The sequence below is a fragment of the Coccidioides posadasii genome, chromosome 1 (genome assembly GCF_018416015.2).
Source record: "Coccidioides posadasii str. Silveira chromosome 1, complete sequence".
NCBI classification, from domain to species: domain Eukaryota; kingdom Fungi; phylum Ascomycota; class Eurotiomycetes; order Onygenales; family Onygenaceae; genus Coccidioides; species Coccidioides posadasii.
Genome location: NC_089407.1, coordinates 362,107 through 384,022, shown reverse-complemented (window position 1 = coordinate 384,022; position 21,916 = coordinate 362,107). Strand labels below are relative to the sequence as shown.

Genomic DNA, 21,916 nt, shown 5'->3' with positions numbered 1-21,916 from the left:
AAAAAAACAACACTTAAAAAGCTGGTGGAGGAGAACTCTTTGCTTTCCTTTTCGTTCGGCGCCGAGAAGTCCCGCAATCTACAATTTTGATTTTCTTAAGCTTTTATTTTTATTTTTATTTTTTTCCATTCTCTCTGTGGGGTGGCTGTTGTTGTTTCAGCAGTGGGAAAAAACGCCGCCGAAAGTATGTGGTATCTTTCACTTCCTCGAAGGTGAGTTGACCTGGCTGCCACGGTTGCTTCGGGGGAAGTCAAAACATAGGAGGGAGATGTAGAAGTAGAAAGTAAAAACATGAGAGGGAGATGTAGATTGCAGAATGATGCAGAGGCAGGAGAGGCAGAGGGATCCGGACGGTGACTTCGGGCGCGACGGTCTAGAATACGCCCGGCCGGCTCTGACTAGGGCTCGAGCCCGGGATGGCTTGAGGAACGAAGGGGGTCATGGGAACGGGGGTTGCTGGAATCATCGAGGAATTTGCTGGTCGATGGATGTTCGCTGCAGAGACAGCTGGTATGGGAGATACTCTCTCTCTCTCTCTCACACACTCATTCTCTCTCATTCTCTCTCTCTCTCTCTGTGTGTGGACGGCGGAGGGAGGGTTGAGCTGGAGTCGTTAACCTAAGAGAGCACGGACAAAGCCAAAGTAGCTACATAACTATCCTCTGTAAAAGTCATATCTAGTCATTTTTGGAATTTTCTGTTTAAAATAGTCTTCTTGCTCTGTGATTTGATGATGTGAATATCGTTCTGTCGAGAGGTGCAGGGCAGAGCAAAAGAAAGTCGACCGCAGCGGCTTTGATGGTGTGGAATTTTTTTCCCTTTTTTTTTTATTTTTATTTTTATTTTTTATTTTTTTATTTTTTCCTCCTTGCGGGCGGCGGGAGAGACTCAGAGAGCACGCTTTCACTGGCACTGACCGGCTGGGCGACAATCACTCGCATCGCCAACCTTCATCGTCCGCCATCCTCTCCCTTCACCAATCCCCGTGGCATCTTTCTTATCCACTTTTCCCTCTCACACCACCCTCTTTGCTCTCGATTTCTCACTCGCACATCACCTCCCCCCCTCCCCTTTCCTCCTCGCTCAATTCTTTGCACGATGGGCCCTTTTTAACCCGCCGCCCTTCCTGCTCGCCCTCCAGAAGCACGACCCACCGAGACCCCAGACGACGAGATCCCTCGAACTCTGCCGTCCGTCGCCGTCGCTCTCTGTCGCCAAATTATCTCTTCGATCTCCGTCCCCCAACCATCTTCCCCTGCCCGACCTCCTCACCCTGCCCTTCGCACGCCTTTCGCATCCCCTTCGCCGGCACTCGGGCCACCGTCGCACGCACACACACACACACACACACACACACACACAGATACACACATACACACACACACGCACGCACGCACCCCTCTCCCCTTCACGGTTTCCCTTCTCCTCTCGCCCTCTTGCCGCATTTATGCTTCATTCCGAAGATCTCTCCTGCAGATCATCGCTCACCCTTGCCCTGCCGCCGCTGCGCTAGGTTTCTCCCCGGCGTGAGCATCTGACGTCGAAAAATTCTGCCGCCGTCGCGAGTTCCGTCGAATCGAGGCTGCGCCGACGAGGTCATAGCCACGCGAGCGACTCTGGTAGCAGAATACCACCTCGAGAAAAAGGCTTTTGGAGGCACCTCCTAAAAAGATTTTTTTTTTTTTTTTTTTTTTTTTTTTTTTAAAAAAAAGCAAAACAAGTATAAAAGCAAGCCGAGAGAGCCTTCCCTGTCCTGGGACCCTTTGGACGTGTTCATTGGAAACGACGGCGAGAGGATCATGGACCTTGCGAACGTCCAGTTTGGAGAATATCACTAGTGCTTGATTCGCAGACTGAACTGGATCATTTGCTCCTCGTTCCATCTCCTCCGGGCCGTAGACAATCGCCTGAAGCGTTGCTTTCTCCTACCTTGGTCTCGGCGATTCGTCTTGATATCTTTGTTTTGTCACTTTTCTTTTCTCTCCTTTTTTGTTTTCCCCCCCTCCGTTTGCTAAAATTCCAGTGCAAGACCTCGGTCGCCGGGAACTGCCTTAGCTCAATCATGGATATAAATTCGCTCTTGTCCCACGACTCGACGCCCTCGAGTCAGGCTCGTAATCCCTCGGCCAACTCGCCTCGCAGAAGGCCGTCTCACAATCTTCGCTCCAACCCAGCGAGGCAGAACATGACCTCTTCTCCCCTCGTTCACCAGGTTCTTACGCCTTCGAATCTGCGCGAACCGTCCCCGCCTGCCATCAGTCCTGTAATTGGGCCTGTGCGATCCAGCGGCGGGACTCCACCTTCCTCCGATTTGCCTCCGCCCAGACAGGCGTCGACTCCGGGAATGGATACCCTCGCTGATCTCGCCTCGATGCAGCAGCATCAGCCACAGCGGTCTAACGCCCCGAGACTGAGGAATGCCGAATCCTACGAAAGCCAGCTCTCCCCGTCGACGATGTACCCAAACGTACCTCCGGTTACCCACACCACTCCGACGCCTCGCCCCTTTGAAAGCAATGCGGCCGATGGGTCCAGTGATACACCGAGGAGAGATTATTCCAACACCTGCCTCGCCCCGGATGCCCGTAAGCAAGCGACCGAGCTTTGCGCCGAGATCCAGCGCAATCCCCATGCCTACGACGCCCGCGTCAAGTTCATCAAGCTGCTCCACCAGGGCTTTGTTGACCACGTCTATCCTCCGTCGTCGCCTGGCTCTCGCGGAGATCCCCAGAAGTACGATGTCCTCAAGGACCTCCGCGCGGCCCGTGAGGAATTGGACAACCTATTCGCGATCGGCGAGGACCTCTGGGTGGAATGGATACAGGACGAGAGCCTGCTTGCTCGCACAGTAGAGGAACGCATCTCTGTGATGGAACTGTGTCAGAGATCCGTCGAAGAGGAATTTGGAAGTACTAGACTCTGGATTATCTATGGGGACTGGATGTTATATCTCTACAATTCCGCTTCCAATTCTGGAGAGCCGGCGGCTTCTCAGGCGCAATGGTCAGAGGAGGATAAGGTCGTGGGTCGTGAGGTGTTTGGCTGGCAGTCAGTTATGGATGTGTGGAGGAAAGGCGCCGAGGCCACGAGGTGGCGTATTAGCGACAGCCACCTCGTCTGGAATCGATATCTCGAGCTTGCCATGCGAGATCTTGCCAGCTCACCCACCTCCGAAAAGGCATCCCAAGTCCGAGCCTTGTTCGAAAGCAGACTGCAGACTCCTCACATGGCCTGGGACCAGACGTTTCAAATATTTTCCAATTTTGTTTCAACTTACTACAATGCCAACTATGAGGATATCATGGTCAGTACTAATGCGAAAGCCGGCGAAATAAAAGCCATTTGTGATGCCAGAGAGACAAGCGAATTGGCCCTGCAGCGTGCCGTCGAGTCGAATGACACTACGGCTGAATGGACCGCATACAGCCAGTATCTCGAGTTGGAAACTACGCACAAGTACAAGAAGCCTTTGTACGGCTTTCAGTTGATAACGGCGTTGTTCCAGCGTGCTCTGCTGCGATTCCCGACTGATGCGAGTCTCTGGGATGACTACGTCATATACATCGTCAATGAGTCGATGCATCGCCGCACCAATGAGCCCGTCATTCCTATCCTAGAGCGTGCTGCAAGGCACTGTCCCTGGTCCGGTTCTCTCTGGTCTCAACTCTTATTATCCGCGGAGCGAGCCGGCTATTCCTTCCAGGACATATCCGATTTGAAACATAGGGCCACCCGTACCGGATTGCTCGAGGCTGCAGGTGTCGATGAGGTGTTGAAAGTTCACACCACCTGGTGCAGCTACCTCCGGCGGCTGCCGTTTCAGTCCAATTCTACGGATGAGGATTTAGACGTGGCAGAAGTGGGGATGCGGTCCGCGATCGAGAGTGTCCAAGCTATAGGCGACAAAGGCGACAAGACGGTCCCGAACGATCCTCTCTTCCGCCTCGAACGGATATATATCCGTTATCTGAGCGAAAGCGGCAGCTGGGATAGTGCCAGAGAAACATTCAAGGGCCTGGTTGGGCGTCATGGTCATACCTACGAGTTTTGGCTCATGTTTTATACGTGGGAGCTCTTGTGCTGGAGTAAATTTACACAAGGTGACGGTCCCCGGAAAGCCCCCAGTCCTCACTACGCGACGGCGGTGCTGAAGCAGGCGCTGCAAAGAGATGACTTGGACTGGCCCGAAAAGATAATGGATACATATATCGCGCATTGCGAGCAGTACGAAGATGCCGAGGAGCTTCAGCTGGCCATCGTCGAGATCCGAAGGGTCTCCAAAAAGGTTGCGAAGCGACGAGAAAAAGAAGCTTTGGAGGCAGCGGCTCAGCAGCAAGCAGCGGTTGCTCAGGCAGTGCAGGCAGTTCAGAATAACGCTGAAGACACGGTGCATGTTGGAAAGCGAAAACGTGAATCCGCAGACGTCAACGGCTTGGCTAGCAAAAAACCAAAGGCCGAGGTTAGCGAAGCCAAACCTGCGGAACCAGAGGCGGAGCATGCTCCCAAACGCGACCGGGAAAATTCGAGTGTTTCGGTCAAAAACCTGCCTAGGGATGTCCGAACCCTCAAAATCCGGCAGTTTTTCCGTGATGTGAGTCTATTGTGAAAGCTGTGCATTTCCTTTTTCTTTTTTTTTTTTTTTTTTTTTTTTTTTTTTTTTTTTTGACCAAGCTGACCTCTTTCAGTGTGGGAAAATCAACGCCGTCACACTCCTCCCGGCGGATGGTGATTCTGCCTCTGCGATCGTCGAGTTCGACTCGAAAGATGATGCGGAAGTTGCTCAGACGCGGGATCAAAAGGTTTTGGAAGGGCGTGTGCTTAGCGTCCAATTGGAAACCAAAGCAACACTTTTTGTTACAAACTTCCCACCCGAAGCCGACGAGTCCTACATTCGACGGATATTCAGCCCAGTAAGCTGCTTCTCGTGAATGCCTTCCCGGTCCTTGGCTATGTGCTGATGGTCTCTGTAGCATGGTGAGATTGTTGAGGTGCGGTTCCCGTCTCTCAAGTTTAATACCCACAGGCGGTTCTGTTATGTGCAGTTTGCTTCTGCAGCCGATGCGCATGATGCACTCGAGTTAGATCACAAGTCTGTGGGGGAAAATTTGAACCTCGTGGTGAAGATATCCGACCCCTCGAAACGCCAAGCTCGTTCTGGTGCGTTCGAGGAAGGCCGGGAAATCCATATCTCAAACCTTGATTGGAAGGCTACTGAAGACGACCTAATTGAGCTCTTTACGGCTTTTGGCAAAGTCGAAGTTGCGCGCATCCCAACGAAGGCCGACGGTGGCAGTAAGGGGTTTGGGTTTGTAGCATTTTCCACACCGGTAAGCTCATACCCGGGTGCAACATACCTCCTTGAGCAAAACTGGGTTAACTCACAGTGCTATAGGAAGCTGCAAATGCTGCTTTGGCGATGGATCAGAAAGAGTTTCGCTCCCGACCGCTCCGTGTCAGACTGTCTACGCACACCGGCGCAAAACGCCAATCTACTACCATAATTTCGCGCGTTGGGCGGTCCAAGTCTCCATCCATGGAACCAAATGGAGGGGCTTCGCCATCCACCGCTTCGGTCAATCAAGCCGACTTACCAGTTGGTGAAAGGAACCTTCGCACTCTCGGTCTAATGAATATTCCCGACACCGTCAACGATGCCCGTATTCGCACTCTAGTCGAGCCGTATGGACCTCTTGTGAAGATAATTCTTCGCCCTGACCATCAAGGTGCTATTGTCGAGTTCATGGACGTGGGTGATGCTGGAAAGGCGGCCCTTGGGCTCGACGGCCAGGAGATTGCTCCGGGTCGTCAGATTCGCGTTGGACCAGTATCAGAAATGCTGAAGCAGCCGCCCGAGCATAAAGTGGATCGTCTTCAAGTTGGAAAGCAAAAGCAAAAGCAAAAGCCGGCGCTCATGGTCCAGCCTGCCGCACCCATTTCGAGACCTGGTCAACAGGGTCGTGCGGGAAGAAGAGGCGGACTAGGTGTAAAGAAAGGCGCCTTCAACGGGAAAATTGGGCCCGCTTCAATTGCCACGAAAGCAGAAGCACAGCAGTCTTCTGCAGATCGAGTTTCCTCCCATGATCACATATTATCCGAGGCTCCGAAGCCAAAGAGCAATGACGATTTCCGAGCCATGTTAAGTCAACCCAAGACTAAGTCAGAGGAGATATGAATAAAATTCATGCATAAATAAAATCATGAATTTGCCGGCTCTTCTATCCAGTCAGCGCTGGCGTTGTTTCTTTTATTATATATATATTTCTTTTATGTGACAAAGTAATGATTTCGGGCTGGTTAAGGGAGGAAAAGAAAAAAACAGAAGTTGAATGGCAAAACGGAAAACGAGACCGCGAATAAGGACAACCCAAAAAATTTTAATTGCTAATGGTCCACTGGCAGCCGGGTGTGGTTTGCCTCCCGTCTCTTCTCTCCCTAAAAAGGCGGAAGACGCCAGTTAGCTAGGATTGGCACAACGGGAGGGCTGGTGATGGGTGGACGGTATGACTTTTTACTTCCCCATCCCTGCCTTTTTCATCATCTTTTTAATTCTCTATATGGGCATGACATAGCTACCTGATCTTGTTCTACTGCTATGTTTGATCTTTCTTTTAATTTTTTCACGCTTTGTTTCTCTATATATTGCCTTTGTTTTTTCAGTGTATTCTTGTTCATGTTACCCATTCCAGCAAATCCTCATCTGCACCCCCTGATGCTTTGTTTTTCAGCCCACCTCAAGGTTTTTACCATATGTGTCTTGTTCAATTCTTTTTCTTTTTTTTTCAAGCTTTCTTCTTAAATTGTGACTCCCCTGTATTAATCCTCTGCAGTATTATTGTGTTCTTTGCATGTTGTTCTTTCTTTTTTTTTTTTTTCCTGTCGTGTGGCATGGGTTACTCGGCTCTGAATGATAATGGAGGTGAAAGGGCTAGAGGGGAGGAAAACATTCAGCTTTGCATTTAGTTATTTTTCTATTCTGCCTCCTTGAATTCCCAAACGCATTGTACGCATCGGGGGAGTAAAGTGCTTTTCGCAAACTGGTTTTGTTTTGGAGCATGATAATGTACGCTATGAAGTGCTTTCACAACTCCAACATGATGATCATGCAGTTAAGAAAGGAGTTATAATGCAAATATGTGGCGAGTTACATGGCTTAAGGGGTGTGGTCGCGATGCTAAGCAATCAATACAGCGTTGAGCTGTTGCATTATATCCAGTAGCTGAGCGAAGCGATAAATATAGAGTATTGCTGTAGAAAGCTTTTTACGAAAAGTCTACTCCGTACTCCGTACGGAGTACATTTATGAACAATGTGAGGGTATGTCCAGTGCATTAAAAACGGAGTACCCTTCAGGTACCTCTAACCTGAAAACCGGTGACGAAAAGGTGGACTCTTTTGGTACCCGATACCTGGAAGCAACCTGCATGGATCATCCCACCACGTGCGTCACCGTGCCCTCAAAGCGCAGGCAGCAAAATAGCGCAGAGTTGTTACACGCCGTCCTGCCCATTCAACGACGGCAGCCGACGCAACGTCGCTTCTGGCTCTACTATTTGATGGCAAACTCGTAACTGAAAGAGTCCTGGTGCCGTCATCCGTGCACCAAAACCCCCTCTGAAGACGATCCCACCAGCAGTTGTTCACGAGGACGGTGTTCCTCCAACCACTGACCTTCAGGGTCCACACCACCTTGGTATTTAGTTGACGACTTTGCCCCCATCGTCGTCGTCGCCGGGGATAGGTCTCACCGGAAAGGCCTTCTTTCGCTCAACGCCAGTCGACTCGCCTGGCAAACAGATTCTCTGAAGTGTGTATTCTTCGAACGTTGGGAGGGAAGGCCATTACCAACCGACCAAAACATACACTGTGAGACCAGCCGCCATCCTGGATTTCCATCTGGTGCCCGGGGAAGGGCGAAGGAACTACACTGGATTCGTCACCAAGACGATCCTCTACTCCGCCACCTTACTCGTTTTCTTAACTGGTACGTTATCCGCCTTCCCCGGCCTGCGTCGCAGGAAAAACCCATCAGTAACTTGAAACTGACGCATCGGGTCGGGCAGCTTCTGCTCTGACGCTGGCGTCAATCATCGTGCCGAAATGGGTCAGCTATTACAGTGAGACGGTGTGTATCTACCTGCTTTGCCCATTATTCGCTTTCTCTACTTCGCTAGAGTGAGCGTGTCCAGCTCGCTGACTGATTGTGGTCGTTAAATATCTAGCCATCTGGCACGAAATTCCATTACTCCTATGGCCTTCATCGCCGCTGCTCCTCCCTTACCCAGTCTTGCGACCCATTCCCACAATATGAAGATTGTCACGGCGACAATGACGGGTCCTTCTGCTCGATGTGGCGCTCCGTCGCCTTTCTGATGTCGTTCGCGATCGTGCTTGAAGGAATGACACTAATCACATACATTTTCATTCTCGCGGGTGGAAAGCAAATGCGAGAAACCGGGTGGAAAGTTCTAACGTTGTTTTTGGTATTTATAACCCTAGTGCAATGCGCCGCGATGGCGCTGGTGGTAAGTCCGAGCGACAGTCTGTCCTTGTCAAGCCGTTATTCAGGTCAGCCTCCTGACTCTGCGTTTGTAGTCGTATCTCTTTGACAACGATGAACGGTTCTATCCCGGCTGGAAATTGGATAAATCTTGGATTATGAGTGTGGTCAGCATGTGCCTGGCTGGTTTCAACGCGGTCATCATTTATATGACCATTCGCACCCTGCCGTCCGAGGGTGGATACGAACTGATTGCCGATAATTCCTAATGATTCTCCATCTATCTCTACGTATACCATTTTCCGATCGATGTATCTTTGTTTTTTCTAGTGGTGGATATTCATGCTTTCAGCTTTGATCTTAATAACGAGTGATAATCCTGTGATGTCGCATTATTCGATACTAACAACCCGGCGCTTGGCTAGCTTTCCTGAACCTCTTTTTCTTGTTCTTTGTCCTAGCTTTAAATAAATTTGTGACGCCCAGTTGGTTCCCATCCGGTTTTTTGCCTCTATTTCATTTGCGTTTCAAGATCTGATGTTGCTTTTTATCGAAGACCCAACGGCGATGGTGGTGCATGCATACCTGCATCCTCCAATCATCCATCGAGTAACTAACCAATATCCATCCTCGAATCCGACGCAACGAATCATCCACCGTCAAATCGATTGCTCTGGGGCAAAGTTACTTTTCTCCCTGCTCTTGTTGCCCAGGAAGCAGCCTCACTTGCTGCGGAACAGGGTTGTTCCGTGTTAGCCTGATGACAGCTCATCACAGCTTTGAATGCCGCCCAACTTGCAACAAACTTATCGTTGGAAGCAATTAGAAGATTTCAGCGTATTTAAGAAACAGGTCCAGTAAATTCTGGCATCTTGATGAGCCTGTGCAGGTGTATCTACTTGACATCAGTGACTTTGCACATACATACTCCGGACCTACTCCTGGAATACTTTGCCAGCCCTCCCGAACACATATTTTCTTTCGCATAGCCCTTGCCTGTTCCTAGGTCCTCGCCTAGAGCATCACCACATTCCACAGCATTTCTACTCGCGTAGAAATACCTCAGCATGACTTCCCTAAGGTTCCATCTTCTGACCGAATGGTCTCTTATGTTTTGGTTGTGATCGGGCTTGTACTAAAGCATGGCAGGTTTCGTGGCGTGACCGTGATTACGATCACTGTTGGCGAGTCCGAAGCTCAGTTCCAAGCCCACAAGGACCTCCTATGCCAGAAATCCCCATTCTTCAACGGCGCCCTCACCTCTGATTTTAAGGAGGCAGCCGAACACGCCATCACCCTACCGGAAGACGATCCAGATACGTTTGAACGGTTTCTGCAATGGGTATATTCAGGCACATATGTTCTGTCGGGGATCGGGAGCGACGAGGAGGTAGACGAGCGATATATGCAGCTTGCACAGCTCTATGTTCTTGCTGATAAGCTTGAAGTACCCGCGCTGAAACATAACATAATCAACGAGATGTTCCTCATGAAGCTGAGCCCAGGCAAGCCTCCACAGGTCGATGTCATCTCATACGTCTATGAGAACACGCGGGTCCGGTCGCCACTGCGCCAGTTAATAGTTGCGTGGCTGGTGTGGCATGTCGATTTTGAATGGTATAAGACGGCGAATGCCATGAATTTCCTGCCTCAGTGTCCGGAATTTGCAGCCGATTTGGCGGTTGCTCTGGCACGGCGATTTGTCGACTTTAATATGTTAGACCCATTCACGGGATCTCCGGATAATTTCTATCACGAAGGGTCCGTGTTCCCATATGTACAGAGTCCCACGAGCGACAACCCGAAGCATGCAAGGCTTGGGAGCACGAAGAAGCAGCCCTTGGCCATCAATACCAGTGCAACGCAGCAGTCGAACCCGGGGCTTCGGCCGATGGCTAGCATAAACACGATTGCGGCGTCAGGAGTAGGCGGATCGAGAATTGGCAGTTCGATGAGCTTAAGGACATCGGAGCCTCTCAGGAGCCCTGGGTTATTTTCTTCCGCAAGTTCTGATACAGCTCAAACACCAACCCTTAGCAGTAGCCAGGGGTTCGGATACGGATCAGGCGCAGGATCGTCGAGTGCAAGCTCGAATGGCTTTGGTTAAGAACTGTAGGAATTCTCGCTTGTTGGGGTTGAAAAGGATCGTTTCGAATATCGGTATGGGAGGAAGACTTCAAGCGTGAGGAGTTGGGAGTTGTGGCTTTGGGCTCTGGATGTTCTATGTATGGATGTATCGCGAACTTTGCCAGTATCATATCTAAACACGGAGTACGTGCCATGGCCCTTCTTCTTTTTCCCACTTTCATCCGTCTCCGTGATCTTCTCCTGGTGTCAATCCAACGAAGTAATCCAGTTTAAATTAACTAGTTTTGAAGTTTTTAATTTAGAGCTTACTAATAACAGCCGCCTGGTTAGCTCAATCGGTAGAGCGTGAGACTCTTAATCTCAAGGCTGCGGGTTCGAGCCCCGCATCGGGCTTATCCTTTTTTGTCAGGGTTTAATTTTTTTTTTCTTTTCCTTTTTTTTTTTCTTTTTTTTTTTTTTCTTTTCCTTTTTTTTTTTTCTTTTTTTTTTTTTTTTTTTTCCCTTTGTTTCTGTTTTATATTTACTCCTTTCCACGATCATATAACTAGCGAGCTGCCCGGCCAAAATGGGTCGGTTTTGAAGCCGCTTCCAGCTGCCAACCCGCCAAGGATTCCCTCAGCACACTCTGGGCTTCGAAGCAGTGACTGCAGAAGGTCTATCCCACCTGACCAAGGAGTTTAATCTTTTACCAAAGAACCACTTTGGAGCATCTGCTGTGATTACAGGTCTCGATTTTTTATACCATTGCTCATTGCTGTTATTATCAAGTCAGAATTTTGTCATCCATACGTAGATGAAATACGGTTCTGCGTAAACGGGGGATACGATAGGCAACGCTGCGTCCTTTCTGCGTTAGATCCAACGTCCTGTTGGACTCCCCGGCTGCAGCCTGATATACCTGGTGGTCAGCTAAGATCTGATGCATTTCTCATGTATGTTTAAGAGGAAATGCGCGATGCATTGCTATCGGATGCGACTTCGCATTCGCACGGAGCTCAAGGTGCATCTAGCATAACGCCGTGCGGCGTCAAAGACCAGCCAATGTTACATCCAGATCTCTCGATACTTAAAGATTGGATATCATTGTTCCCGTTGACGTCACGCTAAGGACGTCTCAACATCTCACTTCTTTTGGAGCCTCGGGAGAGTCAACATAAAAGCATCCAAAATTCTCCAGGGTAACGCTAGGTGATCTATTCGCTCAACGACTTCCTTCTCAGGCTGCCTTACTCGAACTTTTCCTTTTCATCCGGCCCCTGATTCATCAGCGTCGCTGCGGCAGGCCTACAAGCTTTCAAACCTACAATAGTGGAAAATTCTCAATATGTCTTCAACTATTGGACTATATATTGCCATCTTTGATGATGGTGGTGTATGTAATCACTGAAGTCTCTTCATCAACAGGCCAACAGATGCAGAAAAGGCCCTCCTCCAAATCATGGGTTCCTCTACCAGATATCATTTCAATATGAGGAACTCAAACACTCATAATGGTTCACTTGTGTGACATGGACACTTCTAAAATTGGCACAATTAAGAATGCTGCGAAAAATGTGGTTATCCACAACTAATATCCAGGCTATAACTGTCAGGACTATATCCTTGAGCTTCTGGGTGACTTGGAGAAGAAGAATATTATCAACAAGAGCAAGACCAATTATAAACATAACAAGAAAGTCATTCAAAGCAAGCAGGAGTGATTGGCATAGGTGAAAGGGTCTGATAGGATACCTTCCTTGAAGTGTTGTGTCACTCATTTGTTACCGCACCCTAGCTTATATACTACACTGATTCATGCATTGGAGTGGTCATGTTTCAGAAAGGAGTGAAGGAATTTGACATAAGTGGAGCTGCTATAGTGTGGTGGGCAGAGAATTGCAAGTCATTGAACTTGATGGCTGTGGTGATACCTGTAAAAAGGGCACATTCATCAACATGGAGCTCTTTGATATCTTCTCCACAGACTTCTTCAAGCACATTGCCATCGTTCACGGGCCGCTCCAGGCGCTGATTAATAGTTTTGATCCGATCAGATAAGATAGCCGCGACCCGCCACCCGAGACGCACACTAGCCAATCGGATGCCGAGACGGACCGGCTTCCGCGGAATTCCACCGCTGATGCTTACTCAATATTTGCAAGCCGGACCATCCACTCCGCCTATGATCGTGGTTCGGGGCCCTGGGGAAAAGAACTCTCCCTCGGCCTGGAGCTGAGCCATGTGTGTTATGGCTATATATATAAGCCATCAGCCGGCCTCTGCGAGGATGATAGGCGCTGTTCGAGAGTCTCCGGGTTGGCAGGCACAAGGGACGGTCGATTTTGGGAGGTTTCGCGCGCAGCCTGTCGGCCTCTCTCAGCATCAATTATTCGAGCAAAACTGAAGTGGAACGGCGTCTGGTTCACGAGGGACTGGGTTTATTTGATCGAGTTCGCGGTGCACTTTCACCTCTATCTCTCCTCGGGATGGCAACTTATACGGAGTCGAATGGCGCCCAATCCTCCCGTCAGCCAATAGACGAGGAAGCAAACTCAAATTCAAACGATGATTCCATCAAAGCCGGGAGCAAGGGCGAGCGGCCAGCCTGCTTCAGGTCCACCATCCAGGAGTGTATCTTTGTCGCGACGACGACAATGGCAATCGGACAGGCAACTTTTTTCACCGGGATAAATATCGGTATCTCAGCCTCCATCGGGAACGCTCTGAACATGACATCTGCGGAGATCACTTGGATCACGGCGGGGGCTTCGTACGTATCATTGGCATCTCACCAGTTTGGCAACATTCCACTGATCACCTCCGTATAAATGTAGACTCAGCAGCGGGGCGTTTCTTCTCTCCTTTGGCAAATTGGCCGACCTCTTTGGCCGAAAGGCCATGTTCGTCACCTCTATGCTGGCCTTCACTGTTGCTGTTCTCGCTGCCGGCTTTGCTCCGAATGCACTGTTTCTCGATATCTTCTCCGGCCTCGTCGGGCTTTGCTCGGCAGCCGTCGTCCCACCCGCCGTAGGCGCCCTGGGAGCTGCCTACGATAAGCCCTCGAAGCGGAAAAATATCGCTTTTTCCTGCTTTAGCGCAGGTAACCCGCTCGGCTTCGTAGGTGGGGCGATAATATCCGGTGTCGCGTCTAGATTGTACAACTGGCGGGCGTCGTATTGGGCGTTGGCGGCTGTATATGCCATATTCTCTGTGATGACGATTTGGACGGTCCCGCCAGATGCACACCCGAGGGAGAAGCTGAGTTGGGAGGCGTTGAAGAAATTTGACCTGGTGGGGTCGATGTTGATCGTCACCGGGTTGGCCCTATTCTCGAGTTCCTTGACGTGAGTTGCTGTTTCACATCACTCCGCTTTACCGTAAAGATGCTGACGAAAGGGGCGGTAGACTTGCTGGAGATGCTCCGGATGGCTGGAAAACAGGATACGTTATTGCCCTTTTGGTTGTCGGCGTGGTACTTGTCGCCGGGTTTTTGTTCTGGCAGTCTGTCGCTAAGTACCCATTGATGCCATTGTATATATGGAAGGACCGAGATTTTTCTCTAGTAAGGAAAATATTGTACCTCTCAGTCGTGTGTCAAACAAGCTAATGTATCTTTTTGTTTCTAGCTGAATATAATTCTCGGCTTGGGATTTATGGGATTCTCATCGGGTTCGTTCTGGCTGGCCCTGTACCTTCAGCGAATCAAAGGCCTAGACGCGCTTCAAGTCGCTCTTTATCTTCTTCCCCAGGTTATCAACGGAATCCTGGTCAATATTGTCGCAGGCTTAATCCTCCATCGGGTGAACAACAAGCTTTTGATGGGCATCGGTGCACTCTCATATGTTGCCTGTTTTCTCATCCTCAGCTTTATGAAAGAAGATGTGACCTACTGGGCATTTATGTTCCCCGCCCTTTTACTTTCGGTGGTGGGGGCTGATATTGAGTTTAATGTTGTTAATGTGAGTCTTCGTCACATCATGTGTCCCTTTTGACCGCTACCTAACAAAGGCGCCGATAGATGTATGTAATGTCGTCTCTACCTACGGACCAGCAATCCTTAGCTGGTGGGATATTCAACACCCTGACGAAACTCTGCCAAAATATTGGTTTGGGCATGACTACTGCGATCTATGTGGCAATGGACCATAAGAATCCTGATCCATCGCATATCGAGCCGTATCTATCTACATATTGGCTCTCGGCCGGTTTCGCAGGATTAGGATTTGTCTTGGTATTCTTTCTGAAAATCGGAACTCAGGGCGGATCATCTACTGGGGAGGAGAAACGTGGTTTTACGGAGGATACAAACACAGAAAGCGTAGGGATAAAGAAAGAAGCCAAATCCTGACGCTGGATCGATACACCAATACGCTTTGCTAGCCGCAATACCGGAAGGTTTGCAACTCGACCAGTGGGATGGCCGTTCAGTGCAAATTGGCGAAGAGCCCTTTGCACCAAGAAGGCGCATTCTCAATCAGTTAGCTTGGGATGGAAAGCAGTAGACTTTCCTAATAGCTCAAGCTAGTGATTATTAACAGTAAAGGAGCTCTATGGTTTCGGACCCTTGAGGCACTTCGATCTTGATAGCAACGCTCCATGACTTAATGAGGAGCAGTCAAAAGTAACCTCAATGTCAATGAATGAGTTACAGCAGACACAGCTCTGTTGCTCATCCTATCACTTCAACCTTTACTTTCTTTTCACTCAATATTCACTTTATGTTGAATGGGTCATTACATCTCACTGTACAGGCAGCTATTCACCTTCTCAACCCCTCAGCTTACTCATTCAGCAATCGCCGCTAATATATAAGACTCTGCAGCCTCTTAACCCTCTTTTTCAATTTTCCATCTTTCCTTTTAACAAATAATTTTGGGACCTCCAAAAACACTCTAGCAAGTGTAACGCACGATATATCTTGTCCGGGCCTATAGAAATATGCTGAATCTAGTCCAAATTCTTCAAATTTGAAATTATACTTACCAACTTAAATTAAATATTGCCTTATTGGCTTTCCCTGGAACTATCCTACAAAATCATGATTCATATCGAATCTCGAAGAATTGTCGATATTACAGCCCTACTCTTCCTAAAGTGACTTACATTTCGAACTCCCACTGTTGTCAAGCCGCTGAATGGTGCTGTCACCTTCTGCCTTTACCAAATATATTTATGCAACGGCGAGAAAGAAGTGCCAGCTCGGCAGAAGCTGGTACGGTCTCTAATCACCTATTGTCAAAGTTCGGTTCTAGAGCCCTTTGAAATCACGCAGTCTATTGCTTCAAACAACGCAAATACAACACGCTATAGACTTTTTCGGTATGATGTATGCCACACATGCATAAAATATTATCCAAGTGGTGTGCTAGTTGGCGGGTACTGAATACTCCTGCTTGTACTGAAACCACCAGAGATCCAACCTAGCAGGTCATTTGCTTTTTGAAAAAGTTGCAAACCCCCTGCGGTTGGCCTTGGTACATATAGGTGCCATATCACGGACATCCTGACAGGCAGCAGAATGCTGCTGCATGGTGGCGATTGTGTTGCGAAGAGCAGGCGAAGTTGGTTCCCACGTTTGAATGGGTGTGAACTTCTTACGAGCTGTCAAGCCAGCAGGCTTTATTAAGCTCGAGAAGTTTTGGTGCCGCCATGCGTCCGGCCTGGTGGGGTAGAGACCACTTCCAGCGCGCCAATTACTCCATCTCCTGGAATTGAAGCAGAGAATGAACATATATCCGTCGGGAGAGGGGTACAACCTGCAGACATGTGAAAACCTTACTGTTGCCTAGATTGAAGCAACTCATAAGGAGGGTTTGACAAATCAAAGGACTTGACAGCTGAGATTTGGCATCGACGAAACAAATCAAAGACTCATGGGTCCTTTAGAAAGACCTAGGAATGCCATATCAGAGGCCTACGGACCTATGTGAGGTATACGCGGAACCTCTAGGAACCACGAAACTACTGGGTTCAGGCGTTCACTACCACTCGATACCTTTCTATCAGGGCTCAAGCCTGTATATAGGATTGTGATATAATATTATCTACTTCTAGTATAATGGATTTAGGCCTTGATTAGGATGACCAAAAAACAAACATTTTAGATTAACTAACCAAGAGTTTAGAGTTGTTACTTCAACGCAGCAGCTTCAGGCTGTCACCCGTTAACTAGTTTAACTAACTAACTAACGGGTGGGAGGCGTGGCTCTTGAGCCCCCACCCTACTGGTTTTCTTCGCCGGCGCTCCTTGGAGTATTCGCCTTCATTCCGGCGTAAGCCTTACATAAAAACCGACTAACAAGTTAACGTACATACCCCTGTGGATTCCCGAGTTTTGTGGGGCACTTGAAGCTTGTTCTCGTAGTTTATTTCAACGACAGCAAGTTAAGTTTGGCGGGTCAGTTGTTCCGCCGCGCTCTGCCGACGGGTACACCGTTTTTTTCCCGACAGGAGGATGTTTAATAGATGCACCCGAGAATAGAGCCGGGGAGACTACCATCGTTAAACTGCTACCGGATAGCATTTGTCATGTAAGTTAAAGTAATGAAAGCATGATAACTCTTGAAGGTAGTTGTTGGTGATCCAGCAGCTTGTCATTTCTTCTTAGCACTACTATGGGCTTGCCCCAGTTATTTTTGTTTTCCTTTAATTGTGCAGTATTTGTATGGACTGACACAATGCTGGCTAGTCCTTTTCTTCTTGTTTCCACAGTTCTTATCACCCCCTCTTTCGTCAGGATGGGAGACTTAGCGCCCGTCTCCCACCTGGAGTATTCTACTGTGACGGGATATTTCTTGCAAGACGACCCTGCAACTGATCCCGCAAAATTTGACTATGTATGCGGAAATCTTTCCCGCATAGAGGCTGGAATTACTCATTCGCAATAGGCATCGACAGGCTTTGGCCTCATCGACCAAACTTACGATACTGACGAGTTATTTGACCCCGATCGTAGCAAGTCCCAATGGGAACGCTTTAAACATAAAGTCCTGACACTCAATCGCGATGCTGGACCAGAAGTAAGGTATGCCCTGCTTTATCTAGGGAGACATGGTCAGGGCTACCATAACGTGGCGGAAAGTCACTACGGAACTGCTGCTTGGGACGTGCGTTTTGATACACTTCTATCGATTCAAATTTCTGAAGAGCTGACTTCATTAGTGTTACTGGTCCATGCTTGACGGAAACGGAACCACCAATTGGGCAGATGCGCATCTCACAGATCAAGGCATAGCGGATGCTAAAGTTGCGAACGAAACCTGGGTGACTCAAATGAAAAATGGAATTCCGGTTCCCCAAAGCTATTATACGAGCCCTCTCTCTCGCTGCTTAGACACTGCCAAAATTACATTCAGCACGCTAGACCTTCCCAAGTCAAAACCATTCGTTCCTACCGTAAAAGAGGTATGTATATTCATACTCTAACCTTTGGTATGAGTCTAAGTCTCCCCTAAGAAGTTAACTAAAAACAATTCTCTCGTAAGCTCCTCCGGGAAACTATTGGAGTCCACACATGCGACCGACGTAGCTCCCGAACATATATCCAGGAGAACTACCCAACGTATATCATCGAGCCAGGATTCGCCGAGTCTGATTCTCTCTGGGCGCCTAATCTTCGTGAATCTTCTACTGCGCACAGAGAGCGCCTGCGAACCCTTCTCAATGATGTATTCACACATGACAACAACACATTTATCTCTATGACAGCTCACTCAGGAACGATTAGGTCTATACTCGGGGCCGTTGGACACAGGGATTTTGCTCTTCCTCCCGGAGCCGTGATACCCGTTTTTGTACAAGTTGAAAAGAAGCCTGGTCAAGCACCACATCGAACCGTCCAGCCCTGGACTCCGCCGCCAGAATGCACAGTTGATCCTACTGCGGCTCCGCAAAATTTGAACTAGCTCTGCTTAATCGCACCTGGTATCGTTCTTAGGCATGCATTAATATTAATATAAGATCAATCATACCCATTATCTATGTTTTCTCGATATTGGTTGCTGGGTCCCGTTGAAGTACTTAATCCAACCACCAACTATATCAAATCCAAGATGGGAAAGCCTTTAAAATGCTATCATGGCCACTGTGGCAGTTATGTGCAACCGCCACCACCTTCAGAGTAGATATTATTCATCCACATCTTGACAATTTCACAGTTATGACATATTACCTGTGTTTGTGGCCTTTGTTTTGGTGAGTCTATGGATAACTATTGGCCAAAATCTAGATTTAGATTTGTCGAATATTAGCATCAAACATCACGAAAGAGCCATTCAGCCAAGGAGGAATAGTCGCTTCTTCTAGCCTGATGCCGGGTGCTCCTCCGATGTCGGCGTATTCTAGTCAAAGGAAGGTGATAGATACCGATGTCGCAGTCGCCGAATTAGAATTAGACAGCCTTCTTCACTGCTCTCTATCCGGACTGATGATAATACGTGTCTTCGTGGATCCTGGTGCTCGGGCCGTCTATTGAGTGAAGCAAGCCATTGATAGAAGTCGCACTGGTAAGGAATTTAACGGCACATCCAATGGGGTGCTGGTGTACGGAGTACTCGCATCACAAAACTAAAGCCTCCAGGAAGCAGACTCCATACGTTGTGAATCTGCCACTAGAGCAGTTGATATGTACTCCGTAGACTGTTTGGACATGGTTCATCCACTCAGAGAGCTCTAAATTGGAAGAATATGCGAGTGGCTTCCCCTGAAAGAGAGATGATCTTTTCCATCTGTACGCTAAAGTATGCACCTTCAAAGTTTGTGGTGTTGATGCAAGATATTCAAGCTAGGAGATCGCGGCTGGGAGGTGGCTGGCTGGATATACTTACTGGAGCCAAATAAATTAGAACGCTAAAAAGCTGTGTCCCGTTCTTCGTTTAGACTTCCTTCTGCGTAGTTTACGGGCGTTACTCGAAGTTCAGAGTATAGGACATGTACGGAGTATGTACTGAGTACGTATTATTTCCTCTTTCCTCCAGAATATGTGGCATTAGATGCCAGCCTTGTTACTAAGGAATGCTGCAAGAGCGGTCTCTGCTCGGCGCAACACGCTGTCCAGTAACTAAAAGATCGACAGGGTACTCCGTATCGATGTCAGCTAACTCTAACTGTTGTCATGACGATCATATGTCGAGCGTCTTTATGCGAATACGGGGCACATCTATTATTGTCGCTGTTGTAAAGACAGAAGTGATAGGGAATGGCAGTTCCCCGTAAGATTCGGAGCTCAAAGTTGGCATGCACCTCTACTGTCTCAGGAGCTCAAGGCACGACCGCATACTTCAAATTGGAAAACAGGGTTTCGTTGCGTCGAGGATTTCCTTTACTGCACGATCCGCGGAGTACTCCGTAGTTAAGGTTGAAAAGCAGGTGAACAATTCAATCCTTCAATGTCATGCATAAGCGCTTTCACAGGTTGCATCTCACAAGCCACCGACACATTTATCCAGCATTTTCGCTCCACTCCTCGATCATGAATCGGTTAGAGGTTTTCAACATATGCAGAGGCATATATCGCTGCTGACCCTCAATATTCCAGAGCCATCAGTCTATAAAGAGGGCGGAAACGAGGTAGGGAGATCCCTCGGAAAGCCACTGGTTTTGTGCTCCAAAATTTGAATGAACCCGACCGGACGACTTTGCAACTTCTTCATCAGGGGATATGACACTCGATACATTTCTGTCGGTAATCAAAACCCGGCTTTCAGAAAGAGCAGAAGTGCTCACCGGAGCGTTCGATTCGACGTTCTGGGAGAAAAGGTGGTCAGATGATGGGTTTCAAGTCCCGGGAGCGATTGTAAGGCCCGGATGCGAAGATGATGTTATTCAAATAGTAAGTTCAAGGAGGGCGGAGTGACTCTTTTTATACGAACAGAGTTGCCTTGATGTGATAGCGGTAACACCTTGGTATTAGGTCAAATATGCAAAAATCACGTCAACGCCTTTCGCAGTGGCTACTGGTTGCCACAGCCCCTGGTCTTCCATTAAGAAACACGGCTTTATCATTGACATGTCGTCATATAGCACAATTGACGTTGACCCAACTGCCCGCACTGTAAAAGTCCGTGGTGGTGTCCTGCATAAGGAGTTCCAGGTGGCCTTAGCTCGTCAAGGCCAGTGCACAGGTGACTATCTACCGTAATGAGTTACGAAAGGCCTAGGTATGGGTACTGACAAAGCATTCCTCTGTGTGTATGTAGTTGTTGGAGATGCACAAAATATCGGTGTCATCCCATACTTTATCGGCGGAGGGATCAGCATCTTTTCTGGTCGTTTCGGCTTCGGGTCCGACAACATCCTCTCCGGTCGCATTGTTACGGCCGATGGGTCCCTACTTCATGTAAGCGACACTTTGAACTCGGATCTCTTCTGGGCACTTCGCGGCGCTGGGCAATTTTTCGGGATCGTGACCGAATTGACGATTAGGACGTACCCACTCTCCTTAATTGGGAGTGAGATAGGAACTCATTATTTCAGTCGGTTCTTTTTCCCAATCTCCAAAGTGAGGGAGGTTGGTGCCGTGATGGAAAACATCATACAGAACCGCTCGCAGCCTACTGCCGGTCATTTAATGATCATGGCTCAGCCGCCGAAATTTGAGCAGATTATCGTGGTGAATGCCCATTATATTGGAAACCCTGCAGCCGGGGCATTTTCATTCAAACCGCTCTACGATCTCGGTCCAATGAAATTAAGCTGTCGCAAAATTTCATTCGAAAATAATGGTGATGAGCCCCTATGCAAAGATAGTATTAGGCGCTTTAGACGTCTCAACCTGAGTGCTCTGGACGAATTCACGACTGAGAAGTTCATCGCTCTTGCATCGCTACATCGAGAACTCATTACCCAATGTCCAGATGCTGAGTTGACTCAGGTAATCATCGGTTGGCGGGCGTCAGGTTCCTCGGCGCCGGTAACTGATACCGCATTTGGAAATGCAGGTCGCCTCCTTTGGCTGTAAGCCTTCTCCTTCACCTGTTTCCATTTTCTTTCTTTCTAACTGACGGCGACTCGACATTCGTAAAGGAATCTCCTTACTTGGTATGGAGATGTTAGTAGTCGTGCAATAGTTGCAAATTTTGTATCTGAAGCCACCCGTGTTGGACGGAAGGGCTCAGCAGAAGACAAATATATTTCGTACACCAACAGTAATCGGGAGGATCCTCTTGAATGGCGTTACAAAGGAGTGGAAAGAGTTAGAAGATTGAGAGAGTTAAAACAGCGATGGGACCCAGAAAGTAGGTTCCCGAAATTGTGAAATTAAGCGAGTAGGATAAGGCGTCATTGGTAGTATTGGCTGATTGGCTCAAGAAAAGCTGTCTTTCGAAGCAGATAGACCTGTTCTGTGACGAGGAA

General features: G+C 48.5%; 7 protein-coding genes and 1 non-coding gene across 8 annotated transcripts; all 8 read left to right on the top strand.

The window, feature by feature from the left end:
• Window positions 1-316: 316 nt before the first annotated feature.
• D8B26_000049 (uncharacterized protein) lies at window positions 317-622 on the top strand (the record flags this gene model as incomplete). The annotated part of the gene is made up of 1 exon (XM_066123101.1): window positions 317-622. The coding sequence occupies one exon, from the start codon at window positions 317-319 to the stop codon at window positions 620-622; it is 306 nt and encodes a 101-aa protein (XP_065979173.1).
• Window positions 623-2,062: 1,440 nt separating this feature from the next.
• On the top strand, window positions 2,063-6,172 carry PRP24 (Splicing factor; the record flags this gene model as incomplete). Its single annotated transcript, XM_003067732.2, has 4 exons — window positions 2,063-4,591; window positions 4,686-4,910; window positions 4,971-5,327; window positions 5,393-6,172. The coding sequence occupies 4 exons, from the start codon at window positions 2,063-2,065 to the stop codon at window positions 6,170-6,172; spliced, it is 3,891 nt and encodes a 1,296-aa protein (XP_003067778.1).
• Window positions 6,173-7,299: 1,127 nt separating this feature from the next.
• Window positions 7,300-9,004, top strand: D8B26_000047 (uncharacterized protein; the record flags this gene model as incomplete). Its single annotated transcript, XM_066123100.1, has 6 exons — window positions 7,300-7,314; window positions 7,383-7,564; window positions 7,806-7,981; window positions 8,061-8,122; window positions 8,220-8,522; window positions 8,593-9,004. 6 exons carry the CDS (start codon window positions 7,300-7,302, stop codon window positions 8,764-8,766), a joined length of 912 nt encoding a protein of 303 aa, XP_065979172.1. The 3' UTR covers window positions 8,767-9,004.
• A 592-nt stretch (window positions 9,005-9,596) lies between these two features.
• On the top strand, window positions 9,597-10,783 carry D8B26_000046 (uncharacterized protein; the record flags this gene model as incomplete). The annotated part of the gene is made up of 1 exon (XM_003067734.2): window positions 9,597-10,783. One exon carries the CDS (start codon window positions 9,597-9,599, stop codon window positions 10,602-10,604), a length of 1,008 nt encoding a protein of 335 aa, XP_003067780.1. The 3' UTR covers window positions 10,605-10,783.
• Window positions 10,784-10,905: 122 nt separating this feature from the next.
• D8B26_000045 lies at window positions 10,906-10,978 on the top strand. The gene has a single exon. It is a non-coding gene; the product is annotated as a tRNA-Lys (tRNA).
• A 1,778-nt stretch (window positions 10,979-12,756) lies between these two features.
• Window positions 12,757-14,982, top strand: D8B26_000044 (uncharacterized protein). Its single transcript, XM_003067735.2, has 5 exons — window positions 12,757-13,334; window positions 13,399-13,908; window positions 13,970-14,126; window positions 14,191-14,523; window positions 14,583-14,982. The coding sequence occupies exons 1-5, from the start codon at window positions 13,051-13,053 to the stop codon at window positions 14,910-14,912; spliced, it is 1,614 nt and encodes a 537-aa protein (XP_003067781.2). The 5' UTR covers window positions 12,757-13,050; the 3' UTR covers window positions 14,913-14,982.
• Window positions 14,983-17,006: 2,024 nt separating this feature from the next.
• D8B26_000043 (uncharacterized protein) lies at window positions 17,007-18,535 on the top strand. The gene is made up of 5 exons (XM_003067736.2): window positions 17,007-17,094; window positions 17,253-17,400; window positions 17,452-17,670; window positions 17,726-17,968; window positions 18,049-18,535. Exons 1-5 carry the CDS (start codon window positions 17,030-17,032, stop codon window positions 18,466-18,468), a joined length of 1,095 nt encoding a protein of 364 aa, XP_003067782.2. The 5' UTR covers window positions 17,007-17,029; the 3' UTR covers window positions 18,469-18,535.
• A 1,687-nt stretch (window positions 18,536-20,222) lies between these two features.
• Window positions 20,223-21,818, top strand: D8B26_000042 (uncharacterized protein; the record flags this gene model as incomplete). Its single annotated transcript, XM_003067737.1, has 4 exons — window positions 20,223-20,393; window positions 20,475-20,685; window positions 20,761-21,517; window positions 21,587-21,818. The coding sequence occupies 4 exons, from the start codon at window positions 20,223-20,225 to the stop codon at window positions 21,816-21,818; spliced, it is 1,371 nt and encodes a 456-aa protein (XP_003067783.1).
• Window positions 21,819-21,916: the final 98 nt, after the last annotated feature.

Bases quoted from the DNA above. Each gene is read 5' to 3' on its own strand.
- D8B26_000044 (XM_003067735.2), top strand. From the start codon at position 13,051: ATGGCAACTTATACGGAGTCGAATGGCGCCCAATCCTCCCGTCAGCCA. The intron at 13,909-13,969 runs GTGAGTTGCTGT...AAGGGGCGGTAG, and splicing joins CTATTCTCGAGTTCCTTGAC to ACTTGCTGGAGATGCTCCGG. The intron at 14,127-14,190 runs GTAAGGAAAATA...TTTTGTTTCTAG, and splicing joins AGGACCGAGATTTTTCTCTA to CTGAATATAATTCTCGGCTT.
- D8B26_000043 (XM_003067736.2), top strand. From the start codon at position 17,030: ATGCACCCGAGAATAGAGCCGGGGAGACTACCATCGTTAAACTGCTAC. The intron at 17,095-17,252 runs GTAAGTTAAAGT...AATGCTGGCTAG, and splicing joins TACCGGATAGCATTTGTCAT to TCCTTTTCTTCTTGTTTCCA. The intron at 17,671-17,725 runs GTGCGTTTTGAT...TGACTTCATTAG, and splicing joins ACGGAACTGCTGCTTGGGAC to TGTTACTGGTCCATGCTTGA.